Raw genomic sequence first — 20,800 nt, forward strand, 5'->3', positions numbered from 1 at the left:
GCCTGTGTTTAAATAACTGTTATTTAACTTAATAATGCCCCAAAGCACAAGAATAGTGATGTCGGCAATTCAGATATGCCAGAGAAGCTTTAAAGTGCTTCCTTTAATGAAATGGGGAAAATTCTCTGTTTAATAAAGAAAAATGCACGATACTGGATGCTTGGGGCTGGTGCACTGGGACGACCCAGAGGGATGGAATGGGGAGGGAGGAGGGAAGAGGGTTCAGGATGGGGAACACATGTATACCTGTGGCGGATTCATTTTGATATTTGGCAAATCTAATACAGTTATGTTAAGTTTAAAAATAAAATAAAATTTAAAAAAAAAAAAAAAAAAGAAAAGAAAAAAAGCTTCTGCTGAGGTTGCTAAGACCAATGGTAAAAACAAATCTGCCTGAAATTGTGAAGAAGGAAACAGAAATTCATGCTGATTTTGCTGTTGCACCAAACTGCAAAAGTTACAGCCACGATTTGTGATAAGTGTTTAGTTAAGATGAAAAAGAAATTAAATTTGAACAATAAGAGAAAGACCACATTCACAAAACTTCTATTATTGTTAAAATTGTTTTTATTAATTTTTGCCATTAATTTCTCATTGTGCCCAATTTAAGCTTTGATTTATGGTTGTATAGAGAAAAACATGGTATACGTCGGTTTCAGTAGGATCCACGGTTTTAGGCATCCACTGGGAGTCTTGGGACATATCTCCTGCAGATAAGGGGGGACTGCGTATATGTATACCTCTGCCAAGTAATAGTTTTATTTTAGCTGAGATAACAGATTTTTCTCAGATGTCTTATGTCCCAATTTGAATAATATTGTGTCTTTTATTATAAAGATGCTATGGGAATCTGGAATTCATCGATCACTAGTTTTGATTCATAGTGACTCTTGGAAACTATCCTATGTGAGAAATGGCCCTGAGCAGATGTGCTTAGTCATAAGAATTGCCAGGCAGTTTCTTATGTGTTGGCAGCTAGTTTTTCTGAGAGTAGAAAACTTAAGAAATAGGGTTTTGCTATCAGTTTCCTATCTCTTCACCCTGTTTTGCTTTAATGTTATTTATGGGGTTACCCCTTATTCAAAAATGTTTGTATCTTTATCATTTAAACTTTCGGGCATAAAGAAGAATATGAGACTTTACTTCAAGAACATACTAGTCAACAGCAGAAAGAAATTCGTAACTTCGTGTTTGGAACTTTTGCCTCTTACAATAGGTGATTACTAGTTTATTTCAAAATGTATTTTTTATTGATAATTTTATTTTGCAGACACTCCACATTTGTATACCTGACCCAGAAGTACACTTCTGTGTGATGTGAAGTATAAAGAGCATAGACTTTGAAGTCAGACAGCTTTAGATTAGTATTCTTATTTTAAATTTCCTCTTGATTTGGCCACGTTGCTTAACTGAATGAACTTTAGTTTTTTGTTTTTTTTTAATGTCTATTGAAGTACAGTTGATTTGCAATGTTGTGTTAGTTTCAGGTATAGAGCCAAGTGACTTCAGTTATACATGTACATATATCCTCTCTTTTTTAAAGGTTCTTTTCCCATATTAGAGTACTGAGTAGAGTTCCCTGTGCTATACACTAGGTTTTTATTATTTATTTTATATATAATACTGTGTACATGTCAATTCCAGTCTTCTAATTTCTTAATCTCTGCAATAGAAAAAACTTCTCTTCATTGCTCTGGAAATCAGCCTTACCTTTGTTGTTGTTGCTGTTAATTTCTAGGAACTAGATAAAGCGTTCCTTTCTTTTCCCCTCCTTTCTATTTTTATATCCCCATGTCTTGCCAGCTGTACAACCCTAAACTTGTTTCTTCTTGTATGTTGTTCCATCAGTTATATTCACTCTTTTTACAAATCGTAGTCTCTTATCGTTTCTTCTAAGACCTCAGGTGTGTATACATACCTCCCCTGATGATTCCTCAGATAACTGTATTTTCTGCTTCCCATTCTTTGAAATTGCTTGGAGGAAAAACCTGTATTTGCTGTAGTTGTTCCTTAGAATTTCTTTCAATTTGGATTTGGTCCCCTATCTCTATTCTCCTCCTCAAGTTGACTGGTATCTTTTTTGCCTTAATTCTTTCTCCTTGGTTTTTGTTTCTTTTCAACTGATGATTTTTGTGTCCTTGAAAATTTTTCTACTAGGTCTTTTTTGTTTGTGTCCTGATTTCTTCTGTGACTTTTGTCACTGTTTCCTTTTTTTTTTTTTTTTGCTTTTCCCATTTCCATCCTACCTGCTAAAAGTAGAAATTTCGTAAATTTCTGGCCATGTTACATAGTTTCCCTGCCCCACCCCCTCCTTGGATGATCACCTTTACCCTACCCAACTTAAACTTCCATCTCAATGACAGTGTTTCCCACATGTATACTCTGGTCTTGATTACTTTGTTGAGCTCTATACTTAATACTAGGGCAGTGATTTTTAAACTATTCTTAGTTAAAAATCTTGAACACAAAACCCTAATATATTGATAAACGTAGAACTGCTGTGATTGATGTGAGGAGGGCAGTCTTCCCCATCTTAGTAACTGGTACTATCTTCAGACCAGTGAATCTCGCTTGGTTCTGCTCTTTTGCTTTACCCTCATATCCAAGTCATGTTTGCCCTGATCCAGGTGATCATAAGTCCAGTCATCACCACTGTCATTGCTACCCCAAGCCATCACTCTCTCTCTCGTCTTTGCCTCCTCTCTGTTTTCCCTGCTTTCTCTCTTACCCCACTGTTATTTATTCTCCACACACCAGCCCAAAAAATCTCAGAGCATAAAGCAAATCACATCACTCACTTGCATATAACACTCAGTGGATTTCATTGCAGTTGGAACAAATTCCAGAATTCTTTCCTTGCCCAGAGGCACTTATATTATCTGATGTCTCTGCCTTCCTCTCTATCTTCATCTTACACTTTTCTATGATACATCCCAGCTAATTGTTCTTTATTAAGTACCTTTCTCATACGCTTTGCATTTATTATTAATTCTCGCTGCCTGTAATTTCTTCGCCTTGTGTGCGTGCATGTGTGCTCCGTCATGTCTGATTCCTTGCAACCCCGTGGACTGTAACCCACTAGGCTCCTCTGGCCGTAGGATTTTCCAGGCAAGAATCCTGGAGTGGGTTGCCATTTCCTTCTCTAACTTTCACCTTAGATTTTCTTAAATCAGCCCCATTGTCTTGCTTAGCTCAAATATTCCTTCTTTATAGACAGGTTGTCACTGATGATCCAAGTCTTTCTCCCATTGTTATATATCATTTGCTTCATTGCATTATCACATTCTGAAATTATCTCATTTATTTGTTTACATATTTGTTGTCTGTCTCCCCCTAAAGCAATATAAACTTTGTGAGGTCAGAGGCTTTTTCTCCCTTTTTGCCACTGCATCAGCAGTGCTGACAACAGTGCTTAGTGTAGTTCCGGTGAAAATGAAAGTCGTTCAGTCATGTCTGACTCTTTGTGACTCATGGACTATACAGTGATTCTCTAGGCCAGAATACTGGAGTGGGCAGCCTTTCCCTTCTCCAGGGTATCTTCCCAGCCCAGGGATCGAACCCAGGTCTCCCGCATTGTAGGTGGATTCTTTACCAGCTGAGGCACAAGGGAAGCCCAAGAACACTGGAGTAGGTAGCCTATCCCTTCGCCAGAGAATCTTCCTGACCCAGGAATCGAACTAGGGTCTCCTGCATTGCAGGTGGATTCTTTACCAACTGAGCTATCAGGGAGTAGTTTGGGTTGATGCTCAATAAAAATAAGCATAGGAATCCTGAAATGGCTAAAAATAAACAAAACCTGAATGAGCCACAAACATGTGAAACTCAACATGTCCAGATTATATTCATAGTGCAAAGCATATTATAAACATTCAATAAATATTTGTTCAAAGAGTGAATGGATAGAATCCCTTAAATTCTGTCTCTGTAAGATCTATGCCATCTCTCCCAGTGGAACTGCTTACTTACCGTTACCATCACTCATGTAGACATTCCCTGCCTTTTATTCAAATTCCTAAAGTGTAGCTCTGATCTCATATTTAAGTAGCTCTCCATTGCCCTTAAATTAATACAGATTGCCTAACTTGTCAATTAAGGTCATTTACGTTGTAGCCCCCATTGCCTTTTTCAGTCTTCCTTCCCTTCTTCCCTAAATAAGCCCTACACCTGCCCACCTTTATGCTTGAACTTATTTGTTCCTTCCTGAAGCTCTTTTTAGATTCACTCTTGTGAGTAAATTTACTCTTGTGAGATCTCTGCTTGTGAGATTTACTGTTCGGCCTCTGCCAATTCTTACTTTCAATACCTCCCACATGGAAAAAGCAAGAGAGTTCCAGAAAAACATCTATTGCTGCTTTATTGACTATGCCAAAGCCTTTGACTGTGTGGATCACAATAAACTGTGGAAAATTCTTGAAAGAGATGGGAATACCAGACCACCTGACCTGCCTCTTGAGAAATGTGTATGCAGGTCAGGAAGCAACAGTTAGAACTGGACATGGAACAACAGACTGGTTCCAAATAGGAAAAGGAGTACGTCAAGGCTGTATATTGTCACCCTGGTTATTTAACTTCTATGCAGAGTACCTCACGAGAAATGCTGGGCTGGAAGAAGCACAAGCTGGAATCAAGATTGCCGGGAGAAATATCAATAACCTCAGATGTGCAGATGACACCACCCTTATGGCAGAAAGTGAAGAGGAACTCAAAAGCCTCTTAATGAAAGTGAAAGTGGAGAGTGAAAAAGTTGGCTTGAAGGTCAACATTTAGAAAACTAAGATCATGGCATCTGGTCCCATCACTTCATGGGAAATAGATGGGGAAACAGTAGAAACAGTGTCAGACTTTATTTTTGGGGGCTCCAAATCACTGCAGATGGTGAGTGCAGCCATGAAATTAAAAGATGCTTACTCCTTGGAAGGAAAGTTATGACCAACCTAGATAGCATATTCAAAAGCAGAGACATTACTTTGCCAACAAAGTTTCATCTAGTCAAGGCTATGGTTTTTCCTGTGATCATGTATGGATGTGAGAGTTGGACTGTGAAGAAGGCTGAGCACCGAAGAATTGATGCTTTTGAACTGTGGTGTTGGAGAAGACTCTTGAGAGTCCCTTGGACTGCAAGGAGATCCACCAGTCCATTCTGAAGAAGATCAGCCCTGGGATTTCTTTGGAAGGAATGATGCTAGAGCTGAAACTCCAGTACTTTGGCCACCTCATGCGAAGAGTTGACTCATTGGAAAAGACTCTGATGCTGGGAGGGATTGGGGGCAGGAGGAGAAGGGGACGACAGAGGATGAGATGGCTGGATGGCATCACTGACTCAATGGACGTGAGTCTGGGTGAACTCTGGGAGTTCCTGATGGACAGGGAGTCCTGGCCTGCTGTGATTCATGGGGTCGCCAAGAGTCGGACACGACTGAGCAACTGAACTGAACTGAAGCTAAATACAAAGGTACTACCTACTCTGAATCATAATACTTCAGTCTTCTGTGATGCTTAAAGTGTGCTTTGTGGCCCTCCTAAAGATTACTGTATCTAACCTATCTTTGTGTGTTTTGTTTTACCTTAAAGAACATCTTCTGTGTTCTATATGTCACAGGTACTTGGTAAACATTTTTTTGAGTGTGCCCATTGCATAAGCCTGGTTAATAATATAAAGTGGATTAATACGTTATACACTTTCAGTGGTACCCAAAGTCATATAACTCTAAAACTGTATTTGAAGTAATTGTTTACAGTTTCTTTGTAATGGTAAACATACTGATTGTGCAGTTATTCAGTAAAATCTAAGGCCATAGCTGTGTATCAGAATTATCTGTAGAGATTCTGAAAAACAGAGATGAGCAGGTACTACTCTGACATTCTGAATGAATAAGACTCAGAGGCTGTATATAATGTAGTTACAGAATGCTTGCTTTCGTACAAAGAAAGTATAGAGAACTACTACTGAAAAGTAAAAGTGTTAGTCACTCAGTTGTGTCTCACTGGTTTGATGGAAAATTATATTTCAACATAGAAATTGGGATTTTGAACTACTTTGAATTATATATAATTTTGAATTATGTAAAAAATTATGTACAAATGATCTGTTTTCAAGACTGAGTAGCCTCTGTTTTAAGGTTTTGATAATTCAGTACACAGATTATTAATATCTGTTGCTTTTGTAGTCTTCTGTCCTTTGAAAACTTTTAATCATTAGACTGCTACTAAAAATTAAAAGGAGAGAAAAGTTAAACTTTTTCCAGTTTTGCTACTTGTAGTCAGTTTTCTAAAATCAGAAGTGATCTTAGAAATTCAGAACTTTGTCTAAAATTGGGATTTTCTAATTTTTAAGCATAAGTGATTGGCTTTATTTTACAGATAATTGCAGATGAACTTGCTAAAGTAATGCATTTTTTCTTTTTTTTTTTCCTCAGAATGTTATCACTTTTCATTGTGTGAAACAAATACTGTACACATTTCTAGGATTTTCTTGACATGAGCCTGAAAAAGATAAAAACTCTTCTTAAAATGGATTCAAATCTTAAAGATATTTATAATTAAAACATTTAATTTCTGTCCAAGTTAATGCTATAATTTAAGTGTATACTTATATAAACTACATTGAAGTATATCATATGTTTTATATTTGGTTATAGTTTGCTTAACAGAGCAAAGCTTTGCTTTTTAAAGATCAGACTTCTTCAATGAGTGATGAAAATCATATTAAAGAAAAATCTCAGAAATTTTAAATTGCTTGACAAAGAAGCATACCTAAAAGTAATGTGCTTTTAAAAATATTCCTTTTAGCAAAAATAAAATGTAACTATTCTTATTTATTTATCAGTTTTTTTTTTTTTTTTTTTAATGAAAACTTGTTTTGACCTTTATAAAAGGATGTACAAGCTTCCCTTGTGGCTCAAACAGTAAAGAATCTGCCTGCAGTGCAGGAGACCTGAGTTTGATTCCAGGGTAGGGAAGATTCCCTGGAGAATGGGATCGCTACCCACTCCAGTATTCTTGCCTGGAGAATTCCATGGACAGAGGAGCCTGGCAGGCTACAGTCCATGGGGTCACAACGAGTCAGACACGACTGAATAACTAGCACTTTCACTTTTCTTTATGTATCTAAAACATTTAAATGTAAAATAGTATAACTAGTTATTAAAGCTCCTTCATAAAATAAAATTAGGATTATTTTTGTTGAAACTTTAAAGATTTCACAAGTTTGAATATTTGAAGTGACTCATAAGACTCCACAGACCATAGGCACATAAGCTTCTATTTAAAGGCTAAGGATATTGTACAATAATAAGTAAAAGAGCACAGGGGGAGCTTAGGAGGCCCAAGTGACATCCAGGCCCAAATGCTCTATGGTCTTTATGCACACAAAGGTATGCTTTGTCTCCAGATTGACCCACCAAGATGTATACAGTGAATCTTGGCTTCAGGAAAACTCAGAGAAGTTTTGGGTTTGTTTTTTTTTTTTTCTCTGCCCCTCCGATCACATAGTCCAGTCCAGCTGCCTAACCAGTTATACCAGGTGAAAACCATCAGTGAACAGATCGTGTTTGAGGGTTACCAGAGGAGATTCAGACTTTAAGCAGCGCACCATAAATCCCACTTTTCACTTTTTGGCCCAGAGACAAAGCCAGACATTCAGGCATCCCTCAAGCTTTTGCAAACCAGCTATAAATTAATGCAATACCACATCATTCCTGACAACTCAAAATCTAAAAAGAGGCAAGATTATGATGATAGCTTACATTTGTATAAACTGTCAAAACTCCAGTACTTTGGCCACTGGATGCAAAGAACTGACTCATTGGAAAAGACCCTGATGCTGGGAAAGATTGAAGGCAGGAGGAGAAGGGGATGACAGAGGTTGAGATGGTTGGATGGTATCACGGACTCAATGAATATGAATTTGAGCAAGCTCTGGGAGTTGGTGATGGACAGGGAAGCCTGGCATGCTGTAGTCCACGGGGTCACAAAGAGTCGGGCATGACTAAGCGACTGCACTGTACTGACAGTAAAGTTTATAAAGTAATTTCATAGGCATTGCCTTATTTGAACTTTATGATATTTCTGTGAGTTATACAGGAAAATTGTTTTTATCTTTATTTTACGGCCTCAGTTTTGAACTTTAGAGAAGTCGTTGGCTCAGTTCTCACAGTCGCCTGTGCTGATAGAGCCAAGTGTAAAGGATAGATCTTATGACTTTCGTTCTAGAATATTTTTCAGTATTTCATGTCAGAAGTAGATATAAAGAGCTATCTATTTCTTTTCTGTCTTGTAGAACAGTGTAGGACTAAATAAGTATATATAACTTACTGTATATTTTCCTCCAAAAGCATAACAGCTGTTTGTATGTTTTAGGGAATATAACTTAGGAGATTCTGTTTCAAATGAAAGGCTCTGTTTCAAATAAGATACATTTTGAAGAATTGTTCACAAAATTATTCTTTTAGGATTTCCACTCATGAATAAAAAATTGGACCTTCAAGATCTGAGTAAAATATCGAGACAGACTGGTACCTGTGACCCTCTGTCTCCTTTCCTTTTGTGCCCTCTTTGATTTATTTATGATCCATTTGCTTGTCTGCCACATGCCAGGCAGTGTGCTATCCATGAGGATTTGAAAACTAATAAAATATGACCCTTGCCTCTAATGATCTTACATTCCATATTTTTTCCCATAAACTCACAGTTCCATGAGAGGAGAATCTGTTAACAGTGTGTAAAGTATTATGAATTATGAGAGCCGACATTCTAGAGACTTTTGCCTAGAAGTTAGAGAAGACTTGAAACGAGGAGACTTTTGAGCTAAGTCTTGAAGGTTGTTAAGGAATTTATCAGTAAAAGCAAAAGAAGTCTACTCAAGTCAAATGTGGAAAAATAGACAAGGCTGTGTTAAAGAAACATGGAGTTAGTAGTCTGTTATACCAGGAACATAAATCACATGAGGGGAACTAGCAAGAGATGAGACTCTTTGAGGCCAGATGGTGACTAACTTTATAAGCCATGCTGAGGAGTATTGATTATATGCCCAAAGAAGTGAGAAATCCAGAAATCATTATTATACAAGAATTTTTATCATCAGATAACTTTTTTTGGGGGGTGTGGGGCAGGTAGGATGCATTAAAGAGGAGACCAGAAGTCAGGAGATCAGTTTGTAATCTATAGGGATAGTCCTGAGAAATAATGATGAGGCCAGTGATTGGGCCATGGAAGTAGAAATGGAATACACAGCTGAGATACCATTTAGAAGTAGAATCAGTAGGCTGTTTAGAAATCAGGAAACCATCTAGTACAGAGTCTTGGTTTTGGAAAATTATCTAATCCACCTCGCTGTTGTGGGACATGAGACTGCTGAGAAACTCTTGTGGTCAAGTGAACTGAAGTACAACACTGATTGCTCACAGAATTGGGTTCCTGACTCGCAGGTTCTCCATATTGCACCTCATTCCCACTGTATCTCTAACACATTTTTTTTTTCTTTAATCATGCTCTGACCTTCTATTTGTTTATACTTTACAGGGCACTTTAATGTACATTACCTATTTTGACCTGTTCACCAATCTCATGGCACAGGTAGAATAAGCATTATTATCCCTCTTCTGAGGGCAAGAAAGCCAACCAAATCAGAGTGGGTGCTATGTTTGTTCAGAGGTTACTCAATTTTATTATTACTACATAAAATCTTACTCCTGAAGTTTTCCTTTTAAAATATATAGAATTTTATAACTGGTAGATTTGTTGACTGATTCATATAGTAGATGCTCTCCTGACATTGTCTCTTAGTTTACGTTTTACGTGCATTAGCGTAAGGTGGTCTTGAAGTTGTTTTTGTTTTGTCATTTGGTGAATCAGTTTGAGTAGAAAAAATTTATTTTATGGCTAATAAAGTCAGATTTTTATAAACTGGGTTCATTTAAAACAAAGCTTATTCGTAAGTGCTTAATCTTATGAAACATTATTGGTACCATTTTTCAGTAACAGTATATCACAGAGCTGACTCACTGGAAAAGACCTTAATGCTGGAAAAAATTGGGAGCAGCAGAAGGGGATGACAGAGAATGAATGCTTGGACAGCATTACTGACTCAATGGACGTGAGTTTGAGCAAACTCTGAGAGAGAGTAATGGACAAGGAAGCCTGGCATGCTGCAGTCCATGGGGTTGCAAAGAGTTGGACTCAACTTAGCAACTGAATAACAACAACAAATATCTTAGAGGACTCTTTAAATACCTATTTCATTACTTATTTTTGAATCTGTAGGCAGGTTGGCAAACCTGTCAGCATACTGGCTTGACTTCAGTTTGATATAAAAATAGGACTTTTTCACAGTTACTGTTAAGTGAGATCATATCCACAGAACATTTAAGGCAGATCCTGGAACCCAATAACTACCTGAAACGTTTTAGGTATTATTAAATTTTTATTTCCTGTTGCTTTATGCTAATTAATTATGTAGTTATAGATATTGTTAAAGTCAAAAAGTAATGAATTAACATTTATTGTGAGTTTTGCATAAAATAATTTCTTTGGGTTCAATAGCACTGGTATGTTTTGTATTTATAATACATACATAAAATATAATTAAGAAATAAATATCGGTAGTTTCTACACTAAAATACCTTCCTTCCTAAAAATGTATGTTTTCCCCCATAATCCACATGTTCTATATTTCCACTTAGTGTTTAATTCAAAAATCTTTTTTTTGTTTTGTTTTAGTATTATTATTCTAAAATTTTTTTTGTGGGGAGTCAAGAAGATATTAAAACTTATTTGATTCTACTAAAACATTCATAAACTTGTCCTTTTTGTCCTTTGTAAAGAAAGTAATATTAGACTCTCTATCTTGAGACATGTTTCAGTCCATTATGTTAAGAGGTTGTTATACTTCTAGTGTGTAAGAAATGATCAAGGTGTTGAAACTTGGGTTCATTTTCATAGAAAGGCCAATAAGCAATATTTCTCTAACTTTGTTCAGGAAATTATAGACATAGCTGTAATCTACATAATGCACTGACATTCTTGTAATTTATCGAGATAATAAAGTTCTTCATGAAATCTGTTGAATTATTTGAGTATAAAACGTAATTTACCCAATTAAAGTATTAATGACTTCCACTTTGAACTCATCCTTTCAGCTCTATTTTTTCTTCATTCCTTCCACATAGAGAGGTCTTTCAATAGTAATAAAAGAATCTTTCAATATTTATCTCTTAGATTTATTTTTAGATGTATTGTGGTTAGTACTGATTTTACCAAATTTAGGTTTCTTTTTTAATTTAAAAAATTTTTATCATCTATGAAAACAGTATTTGTTAATTTACTTTGTATTTTAGGCAAGCCAAGTTAGATCTGAGAGTTGCAGCAGCAAAAGTGGAAGAATTAACTAAAGTGACTGAAGACCTGCAAGGACAGATGCAGAAGAAGGTATGTTCCTTTTTCTAAGACAACTTGGTATGATGCCTGTAGCTTTGTTTTCTGTGTATTTTATTGTCGATCTGTTTTGGAGTAGGTGTTAAAGAGGATTGCTGGAAAATGAATTAATCATGTTATTGTCCTCTGAATATGAAATTAGGAAACTGTTATAACACTGGAAACAACTTTTTATTCCTATTCACTATACCTTGTTAATAAACATGATATCATAATCATCCCTTAACACATTGTTGCTGAAGTAAGTGCATGTTAATGTAAGATCCAGTTTGGGTTAACTGGTTAGATGTAGATGGAAAAGAGGTATTTAATACTACCTTTTGTTTAATACTACGTTTTGTGTTATTTATTGGCATAAAAGACTGGTTCTTTTTATGTGTAATAGAGAAGTTTTACAGAGAGAAAATTTTAATAGAGAAGGTGTCATGGAGAGGTCAGGTGAGAGTTGGACTGTGAAGAAGGCTGAGCGCCAAAGAATTGATGCTTTTGAACTGTGGTGTTGGAGAAGACTCTTGAGAGTCCCTTGGATTGCAAGGAGATCCAACCAGTCCATTCTGAAGGAGATCAGCCCTGGGATTTCTTTGGAAGGAATGATGCTAAAGCTGAAACTCCAGTACTTTGGCCACCTCATGCGAAGAGTTGACTCATTGGAAAAGACTCTGATGCTGGGAGGGATTGGGGGCAGGAGGAGAAGGGGACGACACAGGATGAGATGGCTGGATGATATCACTGACTCGATGGACGTGAGTCTGGGTGAACTGTGGGAGTTGGTGATGGACAGGGAGGCCTGGCGTGCTGCGATTCATAGGGTCGCAAAGAGTTGGACACGACTGAGCAACTGAACTGAATAATTAAAACTCTAACTCTGGTGCTTATTAGTTATGTAACTTCTCTAAGCCTTATTTCCTAATATGTGGAAGTTGGTTATAGATTTCCATTAACGGTAGATTTGTGAAAAGCTTATGCAAACCTTCTCATAGATAATAGTTATAAAAATTGGGTTTTTTGAAACACTGCAGCACTCCCAAAAACAGTCACCAAAAGAGATAAGAATCATGAGTTTTTAACTTTCTGGCCTCAGAGTTCTCCCTAATCCCTGCAGCTATGGCTTCAGCAAGCAAAAGCTTTATAGGCTCCTATAGTAGTGCTCGTGGAGAAAAAATGGCAACCCACTCCAATATTCTTGCCTGGAGAATCCCATGGACAGAGGAGCCTGGCGGGCTACAGTCCATGGGGTCACAAAGAGTCGGAAACGACTGAGAGACTAACACTATAATAGTGCTCAAGATCAAAGTTTAGGGCTAGAAAAGTAGTTGAAGGTAAAGAAGAAATACTGGCAGCAAGAGAACACCACACACACACACACACACAATTGAGATTCAAATCCTTAATGTAAACGCTGACCAAATCTGTGGCTGATGGTCAAGTTATGCGTGTGGGAGTTGGGAGAGGGTCCCAGGAAACCCAGTGAAAAAGTAGGCAGAGACCTGAGAGAGGTATCTACTCTTGAAAGATATAGCCATATGAAACTAGATGTTTAGGTTTGCTGCGTTTTATACCTGAGTTCATTCCCGAGATGTGTGCAGCTTGAGCAGCTGAATGCTGAAGCACTCATATTTGAAGTATCAGTGGACAGAGCCCAAAGCCAGCAGAGCAGCTGGAAATTACCAGGGAATCTGTAAGAGCAATGAATCCACAAAGAGGATGAGCCCTCCCTCTGCTCAAAAATTGATTGATCCTCAAATTATGCAGGCACAGCTAGTTCCCAGGGAGCCCAGCTAGAAAAGCAACAGTGGAAAAAAAAAAAAAAAAATGCAATCACAGATGGCAGCTGCTGCGCACTGTAGGGGAACCACCTCAGAGTGTGAATCTAGGTAAGGTGATTGCCTAAACTGAACAATAGTTAATAATCCTCAAAAGAACAAAATAGAATCTAGAGAAACTGGGATGGATTATCTTTATTATCCAGTTTTCAATCAAAACTTACTAGATACTAAAGTATAATTGGTAGGGGGAGAGGGAAGAAGAAGAAGTTGATAGAAACTTCTCACTTTTCACTGAGTTTGGGTTTGGCTTTTGGATTTAGCAAACAAAGGCTTCAAATAAGCTGTTACAATATGTTCAAATAGTTAAAGAAAATATTTTTAAATTAGAGTAAAATAAGATTTCAGTGGGAAAAATAGATAAAGAGTTTTTAATTGAGAGCTAGAAAATAATTTTAAAAATAGAAATTCTAGATTTTACAAGTACAGCAACCCAAATAAAGATTTTATTAGATAGGCTCAAAATTGATGCTTTTGAACTGTGGTGCTGGAGAAAACTCTTGAGAATCCCTTGGACAGCAATGAGATGAAACCAGTTAATCCTGAATGTTCATTGGAAGGACTAATGCTGAAGCTGAAGCTCCAATACTTTGGCTATCTGACGCGAAGAGCCAACTCATTGGAAAAGACCCTGATTCTGGGAAAGATTGAGTGCAAGAGTAGAAGGGGATGACAGAGGATGAGATGGTTGGATGGCATCATCGACTCAGTGGACATGAGTTTGAGCAAACTCCAGGAGATAGTAAAAGACAGGGAAGCCTGGCATGCTGCAGTCCATGAGGTCAGAGAGTCAGACACGACTGAGCGACCAAACAACAACAATAAAAATTAGAACAAGCAGAAGAAATAATCAATGAACTTTAAGATAGATGAGTAGAAATGTTCCTGTTCAAAGAACAGAGTTTAAAAGATGGAAGAAAAATGAACAGGACCTCAGATCTGTGGGACATGAAGTAAGCCAAGAGAAGTGTAATTGGAGTTGCCGAAGTAGGGGGCAGAAAAGCTGTTTAAAGAAATATCTGAAAACTTCCAAAATTTGGTAGAAAATATTAGCAGATTCAAGAATCTCAGTGAACCCTTAGTAAGATAAACACTAAGAAAATCACTTTAAACACATCAGGACAAAACGGACAGCCAGTTAGAAAACTTGAAAGCAGCAACAGAAAAATGAAATGAACAGAGATAGGCGGACCTGTCATCAAGAAACTGTGAAAGCAAAAAACACTGGAGTGGTACACTTGAAGTACTGAAGGAAAAAAGTGCTCGTTAAGAATTCTGTGTCCAGTAGAACTGTACTTCAAAGTTGAGGGCCAAATAAAGCCAATAGAAGAACACACCAAAAGATAGGAAAGGATGAACAGGAAATTTTTATAAAGATGGTACAAATAAAACCTATTAATTTTGATGCCTCACTATTTCAAGAATCTCTGTTTATGATTATAATGAAATGCAGTATAACTTGGTTAAGAGAACATACTCTAAGGACAGATTATCTGCCTACAAATCAGTCTAGTTTTGTTAGACTTGCACTATAGAGAAATAGTTGGAATAGTGGTAAAAATCCATATACAATTTCGGATTTGATTATTGTTTTACCTATACAGAATTGATAGGTTCTCTTCCCTGATAGCTCAGCTGGTAAAGAATCAGCCTGCAATGCGGGAGACCTGGGTTCGATTTCTGGGTTGGGAAGATCCTCTGGAGAAGGTAATGGCTACCCACTCCAGGATTCTGGCCTGGAGAATTCCATGGACTACAGTCCATGGGGTCACAAAGAGTCGGACATGACTGAGCGACTTTTACTTTCACTTTCTTTTTCTCTTCCCCTTTTTTAGTATATGCATGCTCTGTTCCCAAAGTAGTATTGCTTCGCTTTTGAACTGTGGTGTTGGAAAAGACTCTTGAAGTCCCTTGGCCAGCAAGGAAATCAAACCAGTCAATCCTAAAGGCAATCAGTCCTGAATACTCATTGGAAGGACTGAGGCTGAAGCTGAAACTCCAACACTTTGGCCACCTGATGCGAAGAACTGACTCACTGGAAAAGACCCTGATGCTGGGAAAGAATGAAGGCAGGAGGAGAAGGGGACGACAGAGAATGAGATGGTTGGATGGCATCACTGACTCAGTGGACATGAGTTTGAGCAGACTCTGGGAGTTGATGATGGACAGGGAAGCCTGACGTGCTGCAGTCCATGTGGTCACAAAGAGTCGGACATGACAGAGGGACCGAACTGACTGACTGAACTTATATATGAAATTCTATCAATATAATAGCTTTAGAGTGTGTTCTTTATTCTGTTTAATGATGTATTGAATTTTTACATACTAAACATAAACATTCAGTTTTGTTTTTTTTTTTTCCTAGGAGGAGGATATGGTTTCTGCGCAAGGAAGAGAAGAAGCATCAGATAGGCGCTTACAGCAGTTACAATCTAGTATAAAACAATTAGAAGCAAGGTAAATTGTTAAATACATCTAGCTTTGTCTACAAGCTTCAAAAGTTATTCCATATTAGAGTTTGTTTATTATACTTGGTTTCATAAGTGCTAAACAAACTATATAAATCATAGGTTTAAAATCTGGTTTGTTGGATATTGTTTATTTAAAAAGTCATATTCAAAAGATTGAACATATATTTTGAACATATACTCAAAGATCATTTCTCTCTTTGCTTTTTCTCCAAAACAGTATTAGTCAAGTTTAGTTAATCCTAAAATTAAAAATGTTCCTTTTCACCTTAAAACAGGAAAAGAGATAATAAAGTTGGGTAAAAATTGTATAGAAAAATCCTTTCCTTGCTGAGCAGATACATGAGAGAAAATACTTGAGAAATCATTATTGATGTTTTTCCTGAAGTCTTACGAAACAGTAATTTTCAGTTACCTTTGAAGGTCTGGGCTACTTTTTAGGATGTTTCCCCAGGTGATGCAGTGGTAAAGAATCCACCTACAAATGCAGGAGACATAAGAGACATGAGTTAGATCCCTGGGTCAGGATGATCCCCTGGAGAAAGAAATGGCAGCCTAATGCAGAATTCTTGCCTGGAGAATCCAATGGATAGAGGAACCCAGAAGGCTACAGTCCATGACATTGCAAACAGTCGGACACAACTTAGCAACTGAGCACGCACAGTGCTTTTTAAATATATTTTGTAGCTTTGTCTTTAATTGCTATTTTAATGCATACTTGTTGCATACTCCCTTAAGAAACATTAAAATTGTCATTTGTGGTCTTTTAAAGATACAGTGACTACAGCCTATAAAATCACATTATGGTTTATAGCTAAAAAATCCACTCTGTAGATTGGAATCTGTTATGCTCAGAAATAGTCTACTGATCTAAGCACATTAAAATTGAGATCTCAGTTCTAGTCACAGATCCATGGCTGATTGTGTTTGTTCAGAAAAAATTAGTGTTTTTGGACTTCTGTTTCTTATTCTCCAAAATGTTAATGAAAGGAATTTCTTTGCTCACAGTGGGTTCAGAACTAAGTGATTTTAACTGCTAACTTGCGATTCTGATGAAAGAAGTTGTTATTTTTAAAAGCTGGAGTTTGGGATTTTTTTTTTTTCTAAATGTTTCAGTAGTTGGTCAAATATTTGACTGTTTTCTTGAGCTTATTTTTTGTTTACCTTAGAGAAAAAGTCTGTGGTTGTAGACTTTTTTTTTATTTGTTATTTTAGTAGCATTCTGTGTTATGCACATAAATGCTAGAGAACTTGAAATAGTGAAATCTGAATAAGTGAATTTCACTTCCTTTGATTCTGATAGTACTTCATAAGGAATCAAATTGTTCATCGGTTCTTTGTGTTTTTAGTACTTAAGGCTTTGAGATTTTCAGGGCTTTTTTTTGGCTTTTAGTATAAAGTTATAACTTAATTGAAAGCTTCTGAAGAAGGGATTCCTGCATATGTAAGAAAATCTAAGGGTATTTTTTAAAGTTCAGTATTCAGCTAGTTGCCTTTGAAGAGGAAATTTTTACCTTGACTGTCTTTTGGAGCTATTAAATTAATATTGTTTCCATTATGATAAAAATGTTTTACTTTAAAATTTAAAAATTCCTATTATTTTATATAAGACAAAGCAGAATTATTAGTGTATTTGGTATGTGTCTAATGTTCAGCCATTGTTTTAGATGTAAATCTATCCTATTTAATGGAGCTGCCAGATTGAAAAGCTGTGTTTTTAATGGGCATCTTTGTTCTATAAAATCAAACACATATTATTTATAAAATTATTATTTGTGATGCTTTCAAATGCCTCAGACATCTGGGAAGCATAAATCAGTTCCTACCATCTTCCAAAGACAGCCACTCCACCCCCCACCCCACTTTTTTTAGATAACTCATGGGGACTGGAATTATCTCTAGGGAATGACAGTTCTTTGGGAAAGACTGCTAGTTTGTATCTGCTCTGTTGAATAAGATTGGAGTGAAATGAATAAAATTGCTTTAAACTACCTCTTCATATTTTTATATTTGGTGTTTCTTTCAAAGAATATGCCAAAAAGACAAAAATTTGAACCACTGTTCTTTGTGGTCCTTTGTTGCCTCCACCCCATTTTAATAGATGCCCTTCCCCTCAGCTTCCTGAGTACACATGGAAGGTGTACTTAAAAACATTGTTAAGAAATATCTTTTTTTTTTTTTTTAGAAATATCTTTATTTTACCTTTAAAGGTGTTTCATAGTTTGCCTGAATAATGAACCCTATGTTGGAAATTCTAGGATTTAAATAATTTTTTCCTTAAAAATTCCTTTCATTCAAAATTCCAAATTTTTTTATTTGACCTGTTTCCCCCTCCCCTGAAGACTTGCAGGGTCATCCACTCCACTGCCACCACAATTAATATTCTAAAACTGCACAGCATGTATGTTTAGTAAGAATTATTTTTCATTCATTTTACTGGGGACATTTCAATATACAAATGATGTTCTTCAATTTGGGGGAATTTTTTTCAAGGATTTTTTTTTGGTTGTTGTTGAATAATTTTATTCTTTTTTTTATCATTTTTTTCTCAAACATAGTATTAGCTGGATATTGGATCTGATGGATTGATTCCATAATTTTCATATTTTTTCTGTCCCATAGTCCATTCATTCATTTATTTTTTCCTTTCTTGGATGCTTCCCTGGTAGCTCAGCTGGTAAAGAATCCACTTGCAACGCGGGAGATGGGTTTGATCCCTGGGTTGGGAAGATCCCCTGGAGAAGGGAATGGCTACCCACTCCAGTATTCTGGCCAGGAGAATGTCGTGGACTGTATAGTCCATGGGGTGACAATTGGAGGTTTCTTTAAATTTTCTTCTAGTTAACCATTTGTTGAATATTTTATTTAGCTATCATAATTTTTTTCAAGAGCCATTTCTTATCCTTTGAATGTTTCTTTTTCTATAGTATCTTAGTACAAATAAATGTTACATTGTCTCTTTATTAAGTATTTTTAAATATTGTTTAAGATTTTATTCTGCCATCTGCATTGTCTCTGCTTTCTCGAATGTTCGTTTTTTTCTGTATGTCTGTCTGTCTCCTTCAAAGGCTTGGTGATCCTTTCTATCCATTGATATTTAAAAGTAAGATACTGGAATGCTTGCTTCACCATCACATATACTAATAACTGGAACATACAGAGAAAATTAGCATGGCCCATACACAAAACCATGAAACATATCTTATTTTTAAAAACCAAACTCATAGATACAAAGAATAGATTGGCAGTTGCCAGAGTCAAGGAGTAGGGAATAGCAGAAATAGGTGAAGGTAATCAAAAGATATATACTTCCTATTATATAAAAAAAAAAATGAGTGATGGGGATGTAATATACAGCATGGTGACTGTAGTTAATAATACTGTATTGTATATTTGAAAGTTGCTAAGAGAATAGATCTTAAAAGTTCTCATCACAAGAAAAAAATGTCAATTGTATACATGGTGATACATATGAGTTTGACTTATTGTGGTTATTTCAAAATATATGCAGATACTGAAGTATTATGTTTTATACCTGAAACTAATATATAATTGTCCCTCAGTGTCCACTGGGTTTTGGGTTCAGGACCCCTGTGGATACCAAAATCCATAGATGTTCGAATCTCTTATAAAGTAGTTGCAGTGTTTGTATATAACCTACGCACATCCTCCTGTATACTCTAAATCATCTCTAGATTACCTACAAATACAATATAAATATTATGTAAATAGTTGACAATGCATAGCAAATTTAAGTTTTACTTTTTGGAGTTTTTTTGGATTTTTAAAAGTATTTTTGATTTGTGATTGGTTAACCTGTGATGTGGAAAGCACAGATATGGGGGGTTGAATCAGTATAATTTAAGTAGAAGTTTCTATTTGGCAGTATAGTATAGTTTTTAGGAACACTGACTCTGGGCACAAACTTACTGAATTCAGACTCCAACTTCATCAGTAACCAGATCAATAATGTTGGGCAGGTTGCTTACCCTCTTTATACTTCAGTTTATCTATCTATAAAATAAATATAATGTTTTAACCTGCCCCATTTAGCTTATATAGTATAACCTCATATCTTACATCATAGGCTAATGCTGTAACCTATTTCATAGCATTGTTGAAGATATTGAGGATTATGTTTTCTTTAACATACATAAAGTACCTAGCACGAAGACTGCTCTTACAAGTGTTTATGATTATCATTGCTGTTACTATTATTATAAAAAGGGAACTTGACCCAATTTTAGTAAGCTGAAAGAAAGGATTCATATAAGATTTGGCTGCAGAGCATGTAGGAGTGCTATATGAGAATAATAACAATAGTAATACATCTTTTATGTTATAAAATTATGGAAACCTTTATGAAGCTGAGGATCTGAATGTACTATCCTGTAACTCCACTATAATCAAATTAATATGACTTGGCATCAAATAGACAAATAGATTAGTGAATCATGACAATCTATAAGTAAGTCATATTTACATATTTTTAATTTAAATTTATTTATTTTAATTAGAGGCTAATTACTTTACAATATTGTATTGGTTTTGCCATACATCAACATGAATCCGCCACAGGTGTACATGTGTTCCCAATCCTGAACCCCCCTCCCACCTCCCTTCCCATACAATCTATAAGTAAATCATATTTGCATATTTTAGATATGATAAGGGATTATTTCAGTTCATCAGTTGCTAAAGGTACTCATACAGCTGGCTCTCAATCTGGAAGAAAGTTAAATTGGACTCCTCTCTCATAGCACATTCAGAAGTAAATTCCAGATTAATTAAAGATTTACAGGTAAAAGTGTTAGGGCATAACTTTTCTTGAGGAAATCTAGGAGCTTACATTAACAATCTCTTGATAAGGGAGATCATCTTTAAAAAAAACTGAAATCTCAGATGTTGAAAAAAATAGTCAAATTTAGTTATATTAAAGTGAGCATTTTTAGTGTAGTGTAATAAAGATTTCTGAAATAGAGTCAGTAGGTAACAACAAAAAACTAGATTTGGGAAAAAGTATTTGCAGCATATAGAGCAAACTGAAGGTTAAATATTTTAGTATTCAAAAACTTCTTA

At 36.1% G+C, this 20,800-nt stretch overlaps 1 protein-coding gene across 5 annotated transcripts in view; it reads left to right on the plus strand.

Annotated features, from left to right (window-relative positions):
* SCLT1 (sodium channel and clathrin linker 1) overlaps positions 1–20,800 on the plus strand; it is a 235,649-nt gene that overhangs the window by 111,861 nt on the left and 102,988 nt on the right. For all 5 annotated transcript variants that reach the window (XM_055550266.1, XM_055550267.1, XM_055550269.1 and 2 more), the window contains 2 exons: positions 11,334–11,424; positions 15,619–15,710. In XM_055550266.1, the coding sequence (XP_055406241.1) occupies positions 11,334–11,424; positions 15,619–15,710 (183 nt within the window). The remainder of the gene's footprint in view (positions 1–11,333; positions 11,425–15,618; positions 15,711–20,800) is intronic.

The sequence above is a fragment of the Bubalus kerabau genome, chromosome 16 (genome assembly GCF_029407905.1).
Source record: "Bubalus kerabau isolate K-KA32 ecotype Philippines breed swamp buffalo chromosome 16, PCC_UOA_SB_1v2, whole genome shotgun sequence".
Taxonomy (NCBI): Eukaryota; Metazoa; Chordata; class Mammalia; order Artiodactyla; family Bovidae; genus Bubalus; species Bubalus kerabau.